This window comes from Microchirus variegatus, assembly GCF_963457635.1.
Source record: "Microchirus variegatus genome assembly, chromosome: 23".
Taxonomy (NCBI): domain Eukaryota; kingdom Metazoa; phylum Chordata; class Actinopteri; order Pleuronectiformes; family Soleidae; genus Microchirus; species Microchirus variegatus.
In genome coordinates this window covers 16,572,257-16,590,547 of record NC_139824.1, presented here as the reverse complement: position 1 = coordinate 16,590,547, position 18,291 = coordinate 16,572,257, and the positions used below count along the sequence as shown (strand labels likewise).

General features: G+C 39.8%; 1 protein-coding gene across 1 annotated transcript; it reads right to left on the bottom strand.

Moving 5' to 3' along the window:
* Positions 1-546: 546 nt before the first annotated feature.
* LOC310943915 (inactive rhomboid protein 2-like) lies at positions 547-18,052 on the bottom strand. The gene is made up of 17 exons (XM_083909599.1): positions 17,909-18,052; positions 15,279-15,430; positions 14,337-14,520; positions 12,821-13,045; positions 11,418-11,546; positions 11,180-11,289; positions 9,906-10,127; positions 9,710-9,821; positions 9,489-9,563; positions 8,077-8,238; positions 7,847-7,938; positions 7,683-7,746; positions 7,498-7,592; positions 7,328-7,403; positions 6,486-6,586; positions 5,488-5,641; positions 547-1,202 (listed from the first exon to the last, which is right to left on the bottom strand). Exons 1-17 carry the CDS (start codon positions 18,044-18,046, stop codon positions 771-773), a joined length of 2,523 nt encoding a protein of 840 aa, XP_083765725.1. The 5' UTR covers positions 18,047-18,052; the 3' UTR covers positions 547-770.
* Between the last annotated feature and the right edge of the window lie 239 nt (positions 18,053-18,291).

The following is an 18,291-nucleotide window of genomic DNA, read 5'->3' as shown; positions in this document are numbered from 1 at the left end:
CGCATTGGTTTGCGTTTACTCGAGTAAAAGTGGTTCAAACACGGAGCCGTAAATACAGTAAATATCACAAACACATTAAGGCTCGGGTTGTTTCACGCGGTCATAAAAAAACCAGTAGAAAAACAGTTGTGATATAACTACGCTACACCTATCGAATAAATATTATTATTATTATGATGATAAAAAGGTTTAGGCACCACTTTGTGTGAGTGACACACACACACACACACACACACACATGCATATAGAAGCAGCATGTGGCGTTGCTTTGGTTAGTTCAGGGTCAGACAGAAACGTTGTTGTGTTCCAAGCATCGACATTAATGGCACAGTCCCTTTTATTTAAGGCAACTCGTGATCTCGACGACGATATTTTCACACTTTCAGCTAATACCACGTAGCATTATCAGCTAAGTGCACGCTATGACGCGAGCGCACGTGCACAAAAGAAAGACACAACTTCGACTCGTCCAGCGTGGGCCGATTCTCGCCGTCCATAGTCCATAGAATTTGAAGGAAAAAGCTATCGTGGACTGTTGTTGTGACGTTAATATTTCCCTTTTAGCTCCTTTTCAGCAGTGTTTGACATCCTGAGAATCTCTTCTCTGTCCTTCTCTGTGGTTTCTGACGATCTCCCAGCTCAGACGCAGAAATGAAAAACGCGAGAGCGACCGTGAGGATTAAAGGTTTTTTGTAGACGTAAGCAGTGAAGCAGAATCAGCAGTTCAGGTTTCCCCTTCATACGGACTTTGACCAGGTTCCTGGAGATTACTAGTGAACCACGTCGTTAATGTTGTGGTCGATGTCGTACTTCTCGCAGAACTTGCTGGTGAAGGGCAAACACGTGAGGTGCTCCAGCCAGTGCCAGTTTATGGGGTAGATGTAGAACCAGACGATGAGCGACGAGAAGAGCCCGACGTAGACCAGCAGCGACGCCACGATCAGCACGCGCTTCCGGTACATGTCGAAGGTGCCGAAGGTGACGTAAGGCAGCACGGCGAAGGAGAGCAGCAGGCCGCCGAGGAAGCCGAAGATGTGCGCGATGTTGTCGATCCACGGCAGGAGGCCGCACATGAAGAGGAAGAGGACGATGCCCACCAGCTTGGCGAAGGCTTTCCACGGCTTCTCCAGCATCTGCCAGCCCTGGAAGAGCTCGACGAAGAGGCAAGCGAGGAGACCGAACTGGGAGCCGGCAGGACCCACCTGCAGGAGGAGGAGGAGGAAACAAAAACAAAAAGATGGAGATGACTCAGCCAATCGCACGGTAACGAGTCAGTGCATTCAGGTCAAACCGAGCATCGGGAGGGAAGATTTAAATGATGCAAAATCAACTTTTTAACCATTTTAATACTTATATTTGGAACCCTGGAGGCCCGATGAGTCTGCAAAGTGTGAAAAAATATGTTTTTGTGTTGTCCTCAGTGACGCTGACGTCGTTTCCTGCGTCTCGTTTGCATTTAAAGAGTTCTGAACAGGGCTGTTTTGGCTGCTCTGGTGCTTCATTCTTAAGGTATTTTGAACAAAGACACCAGGGAACTAGGTTAACGTGGAGAAATAGGGTATAATACGTCTACTTTAAGTGATTTCAGTGATTTTGATTGGTGGTCTGACCACTTCAGAAACTATCGATCGACTGGGATAGTAACACACAACCGTCTCTAGGGTTTACAGAGACAGTACGTCATATAACCACTTATTTTTAAGGTTTGCAGAAGACCACGCTGCACAATTTATTACAACACTTAATAGTAGAGGGGCAACTCACGACTATTTTCGCAATCATTAATCTGTCGATTTGACTCGTTTGGTCCATAAAATGTTCAGTTTTTAATGATTTCTTTGTGATGTGGAGCAAAGAAACAAAGAAAATATTCACATTTAAGAAGCTAAAACAATCAGAAATCTTGTTTTAATCATGAAAAAAAGCTTCATCAGTGATCAACATAGTTGACGATTAATTTAGTCATCCATTAAGCTCTACTTAATACCTTGAAGAAGTGGTACATGTATGACATTCATCACCTCTGAGTTGTACTGAAGACAAAATGCGTACATTCTGCTTCAGGGTCATTCTTATGTTGTCTGACTATCACACGAGGAGAGTTAATCCAGAGTTAATCCAGAGTTGATCCCTGAGTTGCACATGTCTGAACCTGACTGGCCACAGAATAACTTCCATCATCAAGAACTAGACCTGACCTGAGGCGACTAACACCACAATAAATGCACGTCGTTAATTGAAACTCTCTTTCTTTTACATGTAGTCGTGGGACAGAAGGAGGAGCAGCCCTGGGTCAGGCAGATTAGTGACGTCAGGGATGACTTTGGAGTTTTGGCCTGATCGCAGACAGGTGGCTAATCTGTGAAGACGCTAAACTCGTGGCACATCCGTCCACCTGCAAGCCGCCCACCCCCCCACACCCCCCCCCCCCATCCCCCCCGAGACTCACACGACGCTGACACTTTTCCTAACGCACTTATTTTCGTTCACCGATGGCTGCGATGACGCGGTAGTGACAGGAAGGACATCGCTGCTAACGCACAGCTAAGGTTCAAACCAAGGTCAAGTGAGTTCACGTCACGCTGATAAAGTCTCTGTGTTGTTCAGCACCAGGTGTGCTCAAAAAAGTGCTAAAAAAATGCTACTTGTCCCCACTCTGCTGCTGTATACACACAAAAGCTCCCTCAGTCAGGTCTGATAGTATTGCTTCACAGAGCCTGTATTTCAGCTGAGGGCCATGAGGTCTCTTGTGTCACATAATATGATATTTTGAGCAGATATCGGTCAATCTATGGATCAAAGTTAGAGGCCACTTCCTGTTTTGTGGCGAATGGTCAAAATTCAAAATGGCCGACTTCCTGTTGATTTGATGCCATGGTCCCAAAAGACTTTTCTCTTTGTTGTGAAACATATTTCTACCAAGTTTCATGAAATTTGGTACAACCTTAAAAAAAAGCTATCTGTCCCCACCCACCCCTGCTCTGCTGCTGTATACACACAAACGCTCCCTCAGTCAGGTCTGATAGTATTGCTTCACAGAGCCTGTTTTTTCATGTCACATTATGCTTTTTTGAGCAGATATCGATCGATCTATATATGGATCAAAGTTACAGGTCACTTCCTGTTTCATGGTGATCGGTCAAAATTAAAAATGGCCGACTTCCTGTTGACTTGAGGCCACGGTCCCGATAGACTTTTCTCTTTGTCTTGGGCTGTGACATCTTTCCACCAAGTTTCATGAAATTAGGTCCAACTGAGTTACGGCTTAGTCCTACTGGGTTTCACCTTCGGGGGTGCTACTGAGCCATTCTGCACCACTTTTACAGATTTTGTTTATTTTCTAAAATCTTTCACCACTTCTGATCACCAATCTTTGTCCATTTTCACCAACGTTTAGGACGTGAAAAACGTGATCCAGCCCAGAGAGAATTTCAAACAAATACATAATTAAACAACTTGTTTAAACCGTGTGAATTCTAAAAAAGGTGAATTCAAGTCGCAGCTGTTGTTTGAGTCATTGGTGCTCAGGTCCACGGGGTCTCCTTAAGTCCACACTTACAGGATAATCCACTTAAACCGCCTCTTTAAGTGGCTTGACTGCCCTGAGTTGAGTTGTGCTCGTGCGTTTGCTGCTTCCTCTGGTTTGGTTATTCCTGTGCGAGCTGAACATCGTCATTCAGAGAGAGTCGGCTCGCGTCACAGCGCAGAGGTGAGAGTGATTGAGGTCAGCAAACGAGGAAGATAAACAAACTAGTTCTTATTTAACTGTGACGTGCTACTCTTTCGTCTCGGCGCCTTCTGATCAATAAATACGTCCTTATTTGTCTCATTAAAGGTGAAGTAAGTAGTTTATAGTGACATCTAGAGGAGAGGCTGAAATTTACAACAACAAAGAACTGCTCCTCTGCTCACCCCCTCCCTTCCCTGAGCGCTATGCTATCCTCAGCCGGTCAAATGTCGCCCTCGTCGTCTTTCTCCGCGGTGCGGGCGTACGGTCAGGTACTGGTGTTCCTTTATCCGCTGTAAAATATGCGTGGTCCTCCGTTCTAAACGCGTAAAAAGATCCGCTCGGGACTTCCGCTACAAGTAAAGCGACGCTCGATTTGTTCTCTCGGGTTTGTCCTTACAGGCTCCAGTAGAAACATGGCGTCTCTCTGCTAACAGTGGCTATGCAACCGCGGCCCGCGACCATGTTATTTTACATGACTTTTTGAAACACTACGAAAATGAAACACAAACTATTATACAGCGACTAGACAATGCAGGAGCACATAATATGTATAAAAAAGTGGATGTTGGGTCATATAAACCCATAAATACTACACAGTGTCCCTTTAATACTACGTAAACATACAATATGGAGTACTGGAGAATATCGCCATGACAAAATAGAAAATTGACTGTGTCCACGTGTGTCATTTCTCCACTTTTAAGCACATGAGGTTTTCCTTTAGCCCTCGCAGACGTCTGCTCTGATAATCCCCAGTTGGAGAAACTCCCTCCAGTAAGTGAGCAGCGTTAATCTGAGCTAAACCACACAGCAGTGAAAACAGAAGTGCACTTACAGTGGGAAAAGGTATAGCGTGTTATTTTGTCATCCTGTTTGTTTCAAGTCTAATTAACTCTATAATCGTGACACTGATCTAGATTTAAGTTGAAATTAGATTAGAAACTGGCATTTTTTTTTAGACAAAATGTCACATTCCTGACTTCCTGTATTAGGCCAAAGTGTCAAAGGTCATGTAGGTCACCTGAACACAAGGCATCGTGCTTGTTTTACAAAGTGTGGCGTATAATTAACTCTAACTATGTGCATAACAATTCAGGAATATCTATATCCGCCAACCCCCCCCCCCCACCCTCGACGATTACCAAGCTCTCAGATTAGATTACACGTGCGAGTATTCCACAAGTGTGAGAATGTGTGTGTGCGTGTGTGTGTGTGACAACTGTGAAAGCTTAAGTAACAGCTTTCCTGGCAAGTGATTACTGTAACACGACCGTGATGGTGATTAAAACAACGACAAAAAACCTCTTAATACATATTACATACATACATATATATATATATATATACATATATATATATATATACACATATATATATATACACATATATATATATATACACATATATATATATATACACATATATATATATATATATATATATATATATATATATATATACACATATACATACATATATATACACATATACATATATATATACACATATACACATATACATATATACACATATACATATATGTATATATATATATATATATATATATATATATATATATATATATACACACATATACATATATATATACGTATATATATACACATATGCTAATACAAATGCTAAAAAAACATAGTAAGTTTTAAGTAAACATTGAACCCAAAAACCTTTGTTTATACCTGGTTAAATTTAGCAGGTGTGTGTGTGTGTGTGTGTGCGTGTGTGTGTGTGTGTCTGACCTCAGCTCTGTAGGGCAGGAACAGGGCCGAGGCCAGGTTTCCAGTGATGCCGCTGAGGATGTAGATGATGGAGATGCGCACCCAGCCGGCCAGCTTCTCCAGGTCCCTGAGTATGGTCATCTGGAACACCACTGACACGGCACAGTGGAAGAGCCTACACACACGAACAGAATTATATTATTATAATAACATAAATATATACAATTGTTTTGTTTTAAAATACTTTTCTCCCTAACAGCCAAAACTAGCACTTGTCAATTTACACGACGGAGTATTGAAAGTTGTGTTTATCAGTGTTTTTTGGCCTGTTTTTGGATCAGGTTCAGATAGAAGTATTTTAAATATGTTTTATATACTGCAAATCTGGTGTTTGTGTACACCTACAGTGGGTTTTTAAAAATAAAAATTGTAAATACACTACTTTAACATGCAGTAAATTATAAATAACTGCCAGATTTGGAAAGAAAGGACATTTTCTGGCTCTTTTATGGTTAAAATAAGCAAAAAAGTCCAGATGGACAGGTATTCTTATGTGCTTTTATTATAGCATTTTATTCTTTGATGTTGTTTTTAATGTCTTCAATCTCCTATTCCGTACAGAACTGTTTTTAAAATGTGCTCTATAAATACAATTCAAGGTGAGCAGTGCATGACATCATCATCATTTTTATTTCTTTGTTCGCCTATTTGAAAAAGCAGAAACCTGAGGGGATTTTCCCACGTGCCCAGAATTAACACTAAAGTAATACAGCGCTCACGTGAGCGAGCAGCTCACGAGCGACGAGGGGCCTCATTCAGAAATATTTATTCCGCTCTGCTGACGCGGCGGAAAACCTGTGTGAATCAGACGTGATGACGTCATCGCAGCATATGACGTGTTGTTATTTAGCAGATATAGAAGAGCTTATCAAGAGCATCTATACAGTGGCTAATAAAACATGGAAGGAAATAAAGGACGTGTGTGTATAAAAATTAACTTAGTGTGTGTGTGTGTGTACCCGGCGTGGAGGAAGAGGGAGAGCCACAGACGGTAGAACTGATCAGGAACATCGGGATTAAGGAAGGGCAGCAAACCACACACGTCATCCAGACAGTGGATCTGCACAAGAGAGGACAATCAGGTCAGAAATATATATATGTATATATGTATATACATATACATTTACATATATATACATATGCATAATATATATACATATATATACACATATGCATAAATATATATACATTTGCATAAATATATATACAAAATTACATATATATATACATATGCATTAAATATATATACATATATATACATATGCATAAATATGTATACATATATAAACATACATACATACATATGCATAAATATATTTACATATATATATATATATGCATAAATATATATACATATACATACATACATATGCATCAATATACATATATATATACATACATATACATATATATATACATAAATATATACATATACATAAATATCTATACATACATATATATATATTCACATACATATACATACACATATATATACATATACACATATATATATATATACATATATACACATACACATACACAATATATAAACATTTCCTGTGAGTGCAAAATCATAATTTCCAGTGCTTTTAGTAATAATGTATACATATATATACACACGTGTGTGTATATATATATATATATATATATATGTATATGTGTATATATACGTATATACATACATATACGTATATACATATATATACACACACACACACACACACACACACATATACATATATATATATATCTATATATATATAGATATATATATACACATATATACCAGAACAGACAGTACCTGTGAGCAGAGTGTGGCCTCTTCGTGGAAATAACCATGCATGAATTTGCAATAGTCCGGAGTGGTGATCTCACATCTGCGGGAATGTTTTAAATTTAATGCAATTATATGCAATAGTTTTCTCCAGGCTCTAAATCCACGATGGAGCATTATAGACACACACGTCTCACCTGCCCTTAGTTCCTATACAGCACGGCCGTCCCTTGATCTTACAATCCATGTGTCTTAAACCTGTTTGGTTCCCCGTCTTGCGATCCGTGCACACCTTGGTGGTAAACGATAATTAGAGATAATTATTATTTTCGTTTGAAAACAGGAAGTCTACGCCGTTGTGAGTAAGTAAGTGTTCCCTCACCGGCCACTGGGTGATGTCGTCTGGCCACGTGTGAGGCGGCAGAGAGGCGGGAACCTCGCACACTCTGCAAACGACACAGGAAGTTGTTGTTTGATTGATATCGTTTCTTTTCGAGTGTGCTTTTACATGTAATAACAACACAGTGCTGCAGATCTCCTCCTCACCTGGGGTCCTGGTGACACACGGAACCGGACGACCTGCTGATGTTGAAGTCCACGAGCTCGTTCTTCCATTTAATATACGTGCCCAGCGTCTCCTGCGCGCACACGATCGCATATTTAGCATCGTTTTCAACAACTCTGTGTGTTTTACGTCTCTATAAGTGCAATTCTTACTGTATACGTAACGCAAACTCATTCTAAAACGACTGAAAAGTGCACGGCGGAGGACGTACGGAGCAGTCGGACCGCAGGGTCTGCACACATCCGGAGTTGTCGTTCTGGACGCAGCAGCCGGACTCTCGCTCCAGGTTTCTGGCTCTCTGGATCAACGTGACGATCTGCTGGTCCTGACGAATGCACGGAGAGAACTTGGCCCCCAGGTGGATCAGGTCCTCCTACGAAAACGAAAAGCAGGAAGTCACATTAACCGCATCACATTATAGACATACAAACTGTCCGTTTGTACATTTCAACACTTCCTCTTATATATTGAAGGTTAAATCCCAGTTCACTTATTTGTTAGACTGCACGTCCTGCTGTTGTATTTACTGTATTTACTGTATAATTATTATTTTCTTCTCAACATATTGGACAAAAATGTAAATAGTACTTCTTTAGCTGTAAGAAAAACCCAATTTATTTCCCCCTGGTGACTAATAAGGCATCTCTGATTCTATTTTGGTTAATTATTATTATTTAGTGATTAGTGCGCAGCTGAAATGAGACAATGAGGTGTACATAAAACAAAGTAAAACATAGATTTTCTGTCTTCTAACAAGATTTAGCTGATGCAGCCTTCTTCAAACACCTTTAAAAAGGCATACTTTACTTTTATAAAATCTCTCTCTTCTTTTTTAATCCCCTTTAACAACTTTGGCACAATATTTGTGCCGCTATCATGACCAGGACTCCCTGAAAGAAAGGATCTTGTATCACAGTGCGACCCTGCTTGCTAAAGTAAGGATAGATATATAGATAGATAGATGAATTAATTCATTAAAAACCCACAAATAAATAAATAAATTAATTAATACATTAATACATTAATAAATTAATATAATTAATTAATTAATAAATAAATAAATACATACATTAATTAAAATAAAAAATAAACACATTAATTCATTAAAAAAACCACAAACAATTCATTAAAATAAAAACTAAAATAAATAAATAAATACATTAATCAATTAATTAATTAATTAATTAATTAATTAATTAAATAATAATTATAAAAATTATATATTTCACTTAATAAATAAATAAATATAAAAAGAATATAATATTATTATTTTAGCTATTTTTAGGGAAGTCACTCACTGACGTAATGGGATTCACACATGCACCAAAGAGAGAGGTTTCACCACAGCTATAACATGAATTAACAGGAAATGCACTGATGTGCTAAAGTGAGACAAGTCACAAGTAGACGACGAGGGTGTGACACACTTAAAAAACACCGACGTACACTGTGAAACCACAGAAAAATGAGTGTAAACTTCATTTATCCTTGTGTGTGTTTTTACTATAGGAAGTCATTTTAGCACTCCGTACATAACAAACATCATATATATATGTATATATATGTATATGTATTGGATGTAAAGTAATCAAACAATAACAGTGAAATGAGCAGGAGACTCACAGATCTAGGACCGATCCAGAAGTTCTCCTGTTGAATAAACTTGACACTTTCATAAATGCCTTTGTTCTTCAGCACCTGCAGAGGGCGACAGAGTCATTCAATGAAAACGATCCACATATATACTGTATATTTATTTCAAACGACTAGATTAGTCAAGTTATTTCTAACAGACTATAGCCACTATATCATAACACAGGGATTATAATCTGACCTTCACTCACCAGATCAGTGGTCGAGTGCTGCGCAAACCCCACAGGGGCGAAACCATAAGTGCAGCAGGCCAGCAGCGTGATGACGATATGGACAAACGTGATCCAGTAGGTAAAGTACGGCCTAAAAACAACAACAACAAACAACAAACTGGTAAGAATCCTTGGTGTCAAATATAAGCATATACGTCATCGGCTGCTTCCAAACCTGTGGCTGTGGAAGTCCTCCAGCTGCTTTTGGACGTTGCTGCTCAGGCTGCGTCGGTAGTGTCGGTTCAACCACTTCCCCACGACGCCCATCCCGTACTGACGCTTTTGTTTGTCGAACGCAAAGTGCTTGACCTGGGAGGCGATGCGACGTCCGCGGCGAGGGTGGTAGCCCTTTTCGGGCACCGCTGTCGGTGTCCTTGGCGTCCGAGAGATGTCCTTACTGTGGTTCAGAGAACGGAGTTAGCAGAGCTGCAGCTAAAGATTATTTTCGTAATCGGTTCATCTTATCATGATTTTGTACACAAGCCAAAATTATTCAGTTTTAACCATTTCTTTGTTTATGTGGAGCAAAGAAACAAAGAAAAATATTCACATTTAAGAAGCTAAAACAATCAGAAATCTTGTTTTAATCATGAAAAAAGCTTCAAACCGATTCATCGATGAGCAAAATAGTTGACGGTTAATTTAACAATCGATTAATTGACAGTTGTTAGACAGAAAAATAATGAAAGACCAGGCCGTCATGGAACTCAGCAATAAGCTGAAGCTCTAACTAAACCATTATATGCTCTCTTTTAAACCGCATGCAATAAGAAAACACAGTGGATATTGACAGGAGATGCTCGAAGTTTGTGTATGTATGCATGTTTTTATGCTAATTACCATGTTTTGTACAATAACATTCAATAATTGAGGACGTAAGGTTTTTCCTGACAAGATATTGCAATTTGATTTGTGATATAATACTTTTTCGGTCAAGATTCAGTTCAATATTTACCGTGTTACAGATTTTAAACACAACGGGGCATTACCAAATGGGACATAATATATGCATATGACATTGTGTAATGTAAGGATGGTTATTTTTAAACAATTACTTCCCTCAACATGTATGTATTTGATGATTTTATTTTATTTTATTTTTTTTAAATAGCCAAAAATGTCTCTTATTTTGAAGAAAATCCCCAGATTTCAGTTTCCAAAGAAGCCGTTATCCATCTTTTAAGCATCGATTTAGTCACAGGCTCACTGTCAAAGTGTATCAGGGCAAATGGACCATTTCCCGATTTTCAAAAATTCATTAAAATTATTCCTTAAGAGATATGCGAATATTTCCAACAGATCCTTGTTCAGGGCGATGCCGACTATTATGATGGTGAATTTCAAGTCATTCCGAGATACTTTTTGTTTTTGAGAAGAAAGTCAGTTCACAAATTTTGAAAAGTTTCCAGAGAAGCTGTTACCCATCTTTTACGCATCGATTTTACTCACAGGCTCGGGAACTTTTGGTCCGGCTGCTCGCAGGGAGCCAAAGACGCCGACATGGGCGGAGATTCGAAGACATCGTCGGCGATAGAATACATCTCATCGTGGGCATCGACCTAAAGTCACAGAGGAAGAGGACGTACGGAGAAGCAGTGAAAGGAGTTTTACGCAAAGATTTGAGGAGTGTGATGGTTAAAATACTCTTAAAAAAGCTGCTGCTGCTGCTGCTGCTGCTGCTGCTGACCTTGCTAAAGAAGAGCGACTGGGACGTGTCTGCAGAGTCCACCGTTTCCTCGTCCATCCAGCTGGGCCTGGCAAAGCTTCTCCTGGGGAAACTGCGGCCCGTAAGAGACCCGGCCAAACCACTGCGACCCTGCACACACACACACACACACACGGAGAGAGACGGTCATTTCACATATATAATGCTTTTTTTTTTAGCATTAGTTCTCCTTTACTCAAGAATAAAGGGAACAAAGATAACAATAATGCATTGTTTGGCTTTTTCTGTAATGTAAATACCTTTAAATATCATATTCGGTTATGGGTCACCATCAGATTTGCTGTTTTTGCAACTCTATAATGACCATAACGTACAAGAGAGTGGAACTGTAATTAATGTTATTGGTAAAACCTGTTTACCCGACTATTCCATGAGGGAAAAAAATATATAAATTGCTGTGAAAAAGGTCTGTTTATGCGAGACATTGACAGACATTATGAGTTTTGAGCTCAAAATAAACAGCATAGAAGCACATCAGACCATCTGCAGTAACGTCTAATGTCTTTTAAAAGGAATAGGATGTCATGTTATAGTTCTTCTAACTTGATTTTTGGAGAAAGTGACAGCCCTGATAGTCACTGAATAACACATTATATGTCATAGTGCCGTGCCCTGGAGTTGTTTCTACTGTGATTCAACTGCAAACTAAGGTCCGACTATGCCTCAGATTGTAAATCCATTACAATAAAGACAACGTTTCTTCATCTTTATAAGAGAAAGGAATTAGAATTTAATGGTATGCAAAAGTATAAAACCCCCGCACATGAGCTACTATAAATTAAAAACATAGAATTGGACTCTAAATGCTGTATATGCGCACTGTGTTAATGTTTTTTGAAGTTTGGTCTCCAACACAGACTTAAAATGGAACATAATTCAATCCACATTTTACAGGATAAAACAGAATTAATGGATGAGAAAGGAAAAAAAACACAAATATAACCCAAGATAATTTCTGATAATATCTGGACACCAACACACACACACTATTGTACTTGCTGCATACTGAGGACCAAGTTGCTGACAAAGTGAGGACCAGCATTTCCCCTTTATAAATCAACACAATTACAAATATCTACTTCATGAATCATATCTATAAAGAAGTACTGGTTGCAGTACCATAAAATGTCTGCAGGTGGAGCCCCAGAGCAAAAAGGGCTGGAAAACTTTTTCGATGTTTTTTTTTTTTGTAATTTTTGGTCCAAAATTTGACAAAAAACGTCATACTATACTATGTCGTCCAAAATGTCCTCACTCGGTAAAAATGACCTCACTTTGTTGGTTAAAAACCCTCACTGGTCCTCAGTATGCTGCAAGTACAAGAACACACACACACACAGAGGCGTTCAGCTCAGTATACACACCCTCAGCAGGTTGGATGCAGCTCTGATGCTCATGCGAGCCACCGACTCCCTCTTGCGTCTGGGGTAGCGTCCGTAGCCGGAGCGCTGGCTGGTGAAGGAGCTGAGCGAGGTGACCCCCGGCGTGACCGGACCCCCCTGAGGAGTGGCGTGCGGCGTCCTGGGCGAGCGACCGTCCACGTCATCGGGACAACGGAAGGCTCTGCCTCGGGCCAGGGGATCCACGATCTGCCCAAACACAGAAAGAAAGAAAGAGAGAAGGGAACTGTGAGGACGGTGCATTCATGGTCACGAGCAAAAGTCAGTCACACACGTATGAGTTTACGGCAATGACACAGTTTTTGCTTTGTGTCACTGAGTCTGCATTACAAGAAGAAATACTCATAATAAAGGAGTGAGGACTTTTAGAAGCGCCATGAGTCATCTGGGACACAGATGGTCATTGTCTGTCACCACAGACACATTTGTAACTCCTCTCACCCTCATCTTCACATCTCTTTCTGCTCCTGTCCTCTTGGCCTTCGTGTCCGTCAGGGCAATGCCGACTATTATGATGGTACATTTGAAGTAATACCGACATACTTTTTGTTTTTGAGAAGAAAGTCAGCTCACTGTCAAAGTGTATCAGGGCAAATGGATATGTAAATATTTAAAATGGATCCTTGTTTAGGGCGATGCCGACTATTATGATGGTGAATTTCAAGTCATTCCAAGATACTTTTTGTTTTTGAGAAGAAAGTCAGCTCACTGTCAAAGTGTATCAGGGCAAATGGCTCATTTCCTGATTTTCAAAAATTCATCAAAATTACTCCTTAAGAGATATGCAAATATTTTCAACGGATCCTTGTTCAGGGCGATGCCGACTATTATGATGATGAATTTCAAGTCATTCCGAGATACTTTTTGTTTTTGAGAAGAAAGTCAGCTCACTGTCAAAGTGCATCAGGGCAAATGGATAATTTCCAGATTTTCAAAAACTCATTAAAATTAGTCCTTAAGAGATTTGCGAATATCTTCAACAGATCCTTGTTCAGGGCGATGCCGACTATTATGATGGTGAATTTCAAGTCATTCCAAGATACTTTTTGTTTTTGAGAAGAAAGTCAGCTCACTGTCAAAGTGCATCAGGGCAAATGGATCATTTCCTGATTTTCAAAAATTCATCAAAATTATTCCTTAAGAGATATGCGAATATTTTCAAAGGATCCTTGTTCAGGGCGATGCCGACAATTATGATGGTGAATTTCAAGTCTTTCCGAGATACTTTTTGTTTTTGAGAAGAAAGTCAGCTCACTGTCAAAGTGCATCAGGGCAAATGGACCATTTCCTGATTTTCAAAAATTAATTAAAATTATTCCTTAAGAGATATGCGAATATTTCCAACAGATCCTTGTTCAGGGCGATGCCGACTATTATGATGGTGAATTTCAACTCATTCCGAGATACTTTTTGTTTTTGAGAAGAAAGTCAACTCACTGTTTTAACCTCATGTGTTGAAATGAGGGTATCTCTTTAGTACCTTTGGCATCTTGTGTGTGGCTGGTGAGTCCAGGCCCTGGTCGAAGCTGCTGGCCGTGTCGGGCTCTCTGTACTGGGCCTTGAGTTTGCCGTAGCGTTGGCTGCAGTGACGCAGGCTCTTCCTGTGCCATACCTGCTGCTTGGTCTCAGAGTCTTCGCCGACACCGAACCACTGCGCTGTGTTCCTGGGGGAGGTAGAGAAATAAGACGGGGGGTGGGGCTTCATCCACAAGCTGTCGTCACAGTTTTTCTAACGCCATTTTTTTCTTTTCTCTTCTTCACCTATCCTTTGTGTCCTAACAACATCTTCATGGGACTTTATTATTCTATGTTTAAAGAGCAATGAGCTGTACACGGTGATGGTGAACTGCAGGACAACATGTGCACAAACACTTAAACAACATCTGAAGCAACTCTCAGTAAACAACAAAGCAAAATCAATTGAGAACCTTTTTACAGAAGTGAACAAAAGCTTATGAATCAATTGTTAAGTATTATCATATTGCATATGTAAATACTGTACATCCGCCATATTATTATTTACTACGGTGTTTAAGTCCGTGCTCAATCATGATACTGATGAATGACAATTACAGATCCTAGTAGAGCTGCAAATTACGGTTATTTTCTTCATTAATCGATGAATCGTTTGGTCCCTAAAATGTCAGAAAATGTAAAAAAACATTGATCAGTGTTTGTCAAACCGGGAAATGACGATAACAAAGAAAATATTCACATTTAAGACGCTAAAACAATCAGAAATCTGATTTTAAGGTTATCAAAATAGTTGACGATTCATTTAGTAATCGATTCAATTGTTTCAGCTCTCGATCCTATATTGCTATTTTGGTTGTGAAAAGAATTCCACAGAGGAATTGGGTTGGTGCATGAACTAAGGGAAACAGTATCTGACCATAACGCACGACTTGAAACGGCATTTTACCTGCGGATACTCTGAGACAACGACGTCTGTCGCCCGAGCTTGGATCTCCGGTCTCTGGTTAAGAAACCCTGCTCTCCGGCTCCGCTCGTGCTCTCCGACACCGACGCAGTCGCTTGAGCGCTGTCGCTTTTCTTCAGGGACGGCCGCAGAGGCTGAGAAACAAGAAAAGGAGAAAGGACATTTAAGTACACTCCCGTTCAAATGTTTGGCCTCACTTAGAAATGTCCTTACTTTTGAAGGAAAAGCACTTTTTCAATGTTAATGTGGTAAAAACGTCTGGTTTTTAATGGAATATGTACATAGGTGTATAGAGGCCCATCTACAGTGTTCTAATGGTACATTGTGTTTGCTAATGGCGTTACAAGGCTATTGGATGATGAGAAAACCCTTGTGCAATGATGTTAGCACAGCTGAAAACAGTTTTGTTTTGAATAAAAATCATTATTTCTAATCTTGTCAATGTCTTGACTATATTTTCGCTTCATTTTGCAACTCTTTTGATGATTTAAAGTCTGACTTTGAATGGAAAACACAACAAAAATTGTATAGGTGAGCGCAAACTTTTGAACGGTAGTGTAAATTTTAACTGTTCTTACAATAACAGTGTGTGGTTACACAGGATTACAGACAAGGCAATAAATTACAGGTTGCTTGGAGACCTGGATAATGATTCTATGTATAATATGACTACAGTACTTTCCGAATGAATGGCTGTAAAACTCTGGATCAGTGACAGGATTTTAATTCTTCAATTAAGTTTAACGGATAATCAGTATTCGCTCTGACGATGCAGCCAGAGAATGAGCCTTTTATCAAGCTTATTCTTTGGTGAATTAGGTTTAACAGGAAATTAAAGACAGGAATAGTAAAAGAAAAAGGTGATTGTTGTGTCAGATGTCATAAAACATACACCCAGTGTGGCTCTGCTGGAAGAAACACAAACATAGTTGAATTATCTCTGCCTAAAAATGTCATGTTTTGTGTTTTATTCCAAATTTTACTCCCAAAACTTGAATAGTGACATAATGTAACTGAAACCTGTTGCACCTGCTTGGTAGAAACAAGGCTTTAGTAATGATGTAAATACCAGAACGAGTGGGCTGGAATGACCTGCCATGTTTCCACACTACATTTGCATGTTTATTACACCGGTTTAACTGCGGCAAACTGCTCAATTAAACTCGCTCCACTTCCGACGACTCGGTGAGCCGGAAACGCCATCATTTATGTTCCGAGCGTGGAGGCCACAAAGTGTGGCCGTGTGCCCATTATTTATGTTCCGAGCGTGGAGGCCACAAAGTGTGGCCGTGTGCCCATTAACTACAAGACAGCTGTCCAAAAGAGCGTCCTACACAAGCACATGGTTGCTAAGTACTGCCCAAAGTCTTTTCCCACTCATCAGCCCACGTAAACTTACTGCTTTCACTTTTACGAGGATATTTGACAATATCAACGGTTCCTGCAACTCCTCTTTTTGGAGTCCCTGCTCGATAATGACATGCCCAAACTAAATAGAGTAAATCTCTGCAGTTACAAGCTCTACGTGGATTATCTTGGTATCAAAATAAAGATAACACTTATGAGATTCCACTGTAGATGCCTCTGTGTCAGAGTAAATGGAACACAGCATAAATGAAGAATTTTTCCCCCCTTGCCTAAGGAAATATTGCATTTTAAAGTATATATCACCTTTAAAATATGCAGTAGGAGCTTATGGAGGTCATGTTACAACATGTGGACATGAGCTGTGCAAAGTCTGATGCTGCTAAAGTGAAGCAGAGTGAAATGACAGAGGTTTTAGTAAAGAGATAATGAGGCTTGTGGCACAGCTTGGCACCATCTGTGCCATTTGAGATTTCTTAGGTACCAAATTATTAAAACACATTTAATTTTATTTACATGTGGCTATTGGTCTAAAAATAACTTGGAAGAAGAGGCTAAGCATCTTAATTTAGTGTTATACATTTAAACAATCACAAGGTTTGGCCTTTTTGCTCGAAAATGACATGCCCACTAAACTAAATAGAGTAAATCTCTGCAGTAACAATCTCCATGTGGATTATCTTGGTATCAAAATAAAGATACCACTTGTGAGATTCCACTGTAGATGCCTCTGTGTCGGAGTAAATGCACATGGAACACAGCATAAATGAAGGATTTTTTTTTCTCCCCTCGCCTAAACAAATATTGCATTTTAAAGCAAATATCACCTTTGAAATGTGCAGTAGGAGCTTAAAAAATGCACGGAAGTCATGTTACAACATGTGGACATGAGCTGTGCAAAGTGTGGTGCTGTTGAAGTGAAGCAGAGTGAAATGACAGAGGTTTTAGTAAAGAGATGTCTAGGCGTTTGGCACAGCTTGGCACCATCTGTGCCATTTGAGATTTCTGATGTACCAAATTATTAAAAACACATTTTATTTCATGTACATGTCACTTTAGGTCTAAAAGGAACTTGTTTTTAACAAAAAAGTAAGAAAACTGGCTGTAAATCGTACTGGGGGCATCAGGGAAGAAGAGGCTAAGCATCTTAATCCGGTGTTATAAACGTAAAAAGAAGCATCACGTTGCTCTTGAACCTCACTTTGAGCCACATGTTACTGAGAATATGGTACGTTTTTTTTGCGTACCTGTTTGGCAGGGTCGTGGGACATGGCGACTTCAGGAGGAGGAATGGCGATGACGAGGCTGGGCGGCTTCTTGCTCTTCAGACGGCTATCTGTCGCACCGCGGTACGGGGGAGGAGGCTCCTTCTCCTGCGACGCCATCCTGTCAGACTGCTGCAAAAGAGACGCGCGTAAAACATCCTGGTACGTTCATCATCATCATGCCGCCATAATATCATTACGATAACAATATAGAGACGTAGGCGCCGCTGTGGGAAAGAAGGAAAATAATACGATCATTTTAAAGGATTTAATTTAAAAGGAACTTTTATGGCCATTTCAGGAGCAGGAGTGGTCGAAGAAATACGCTTTAGACGACGATACATGTTCTTCATTTATCAGTGGAA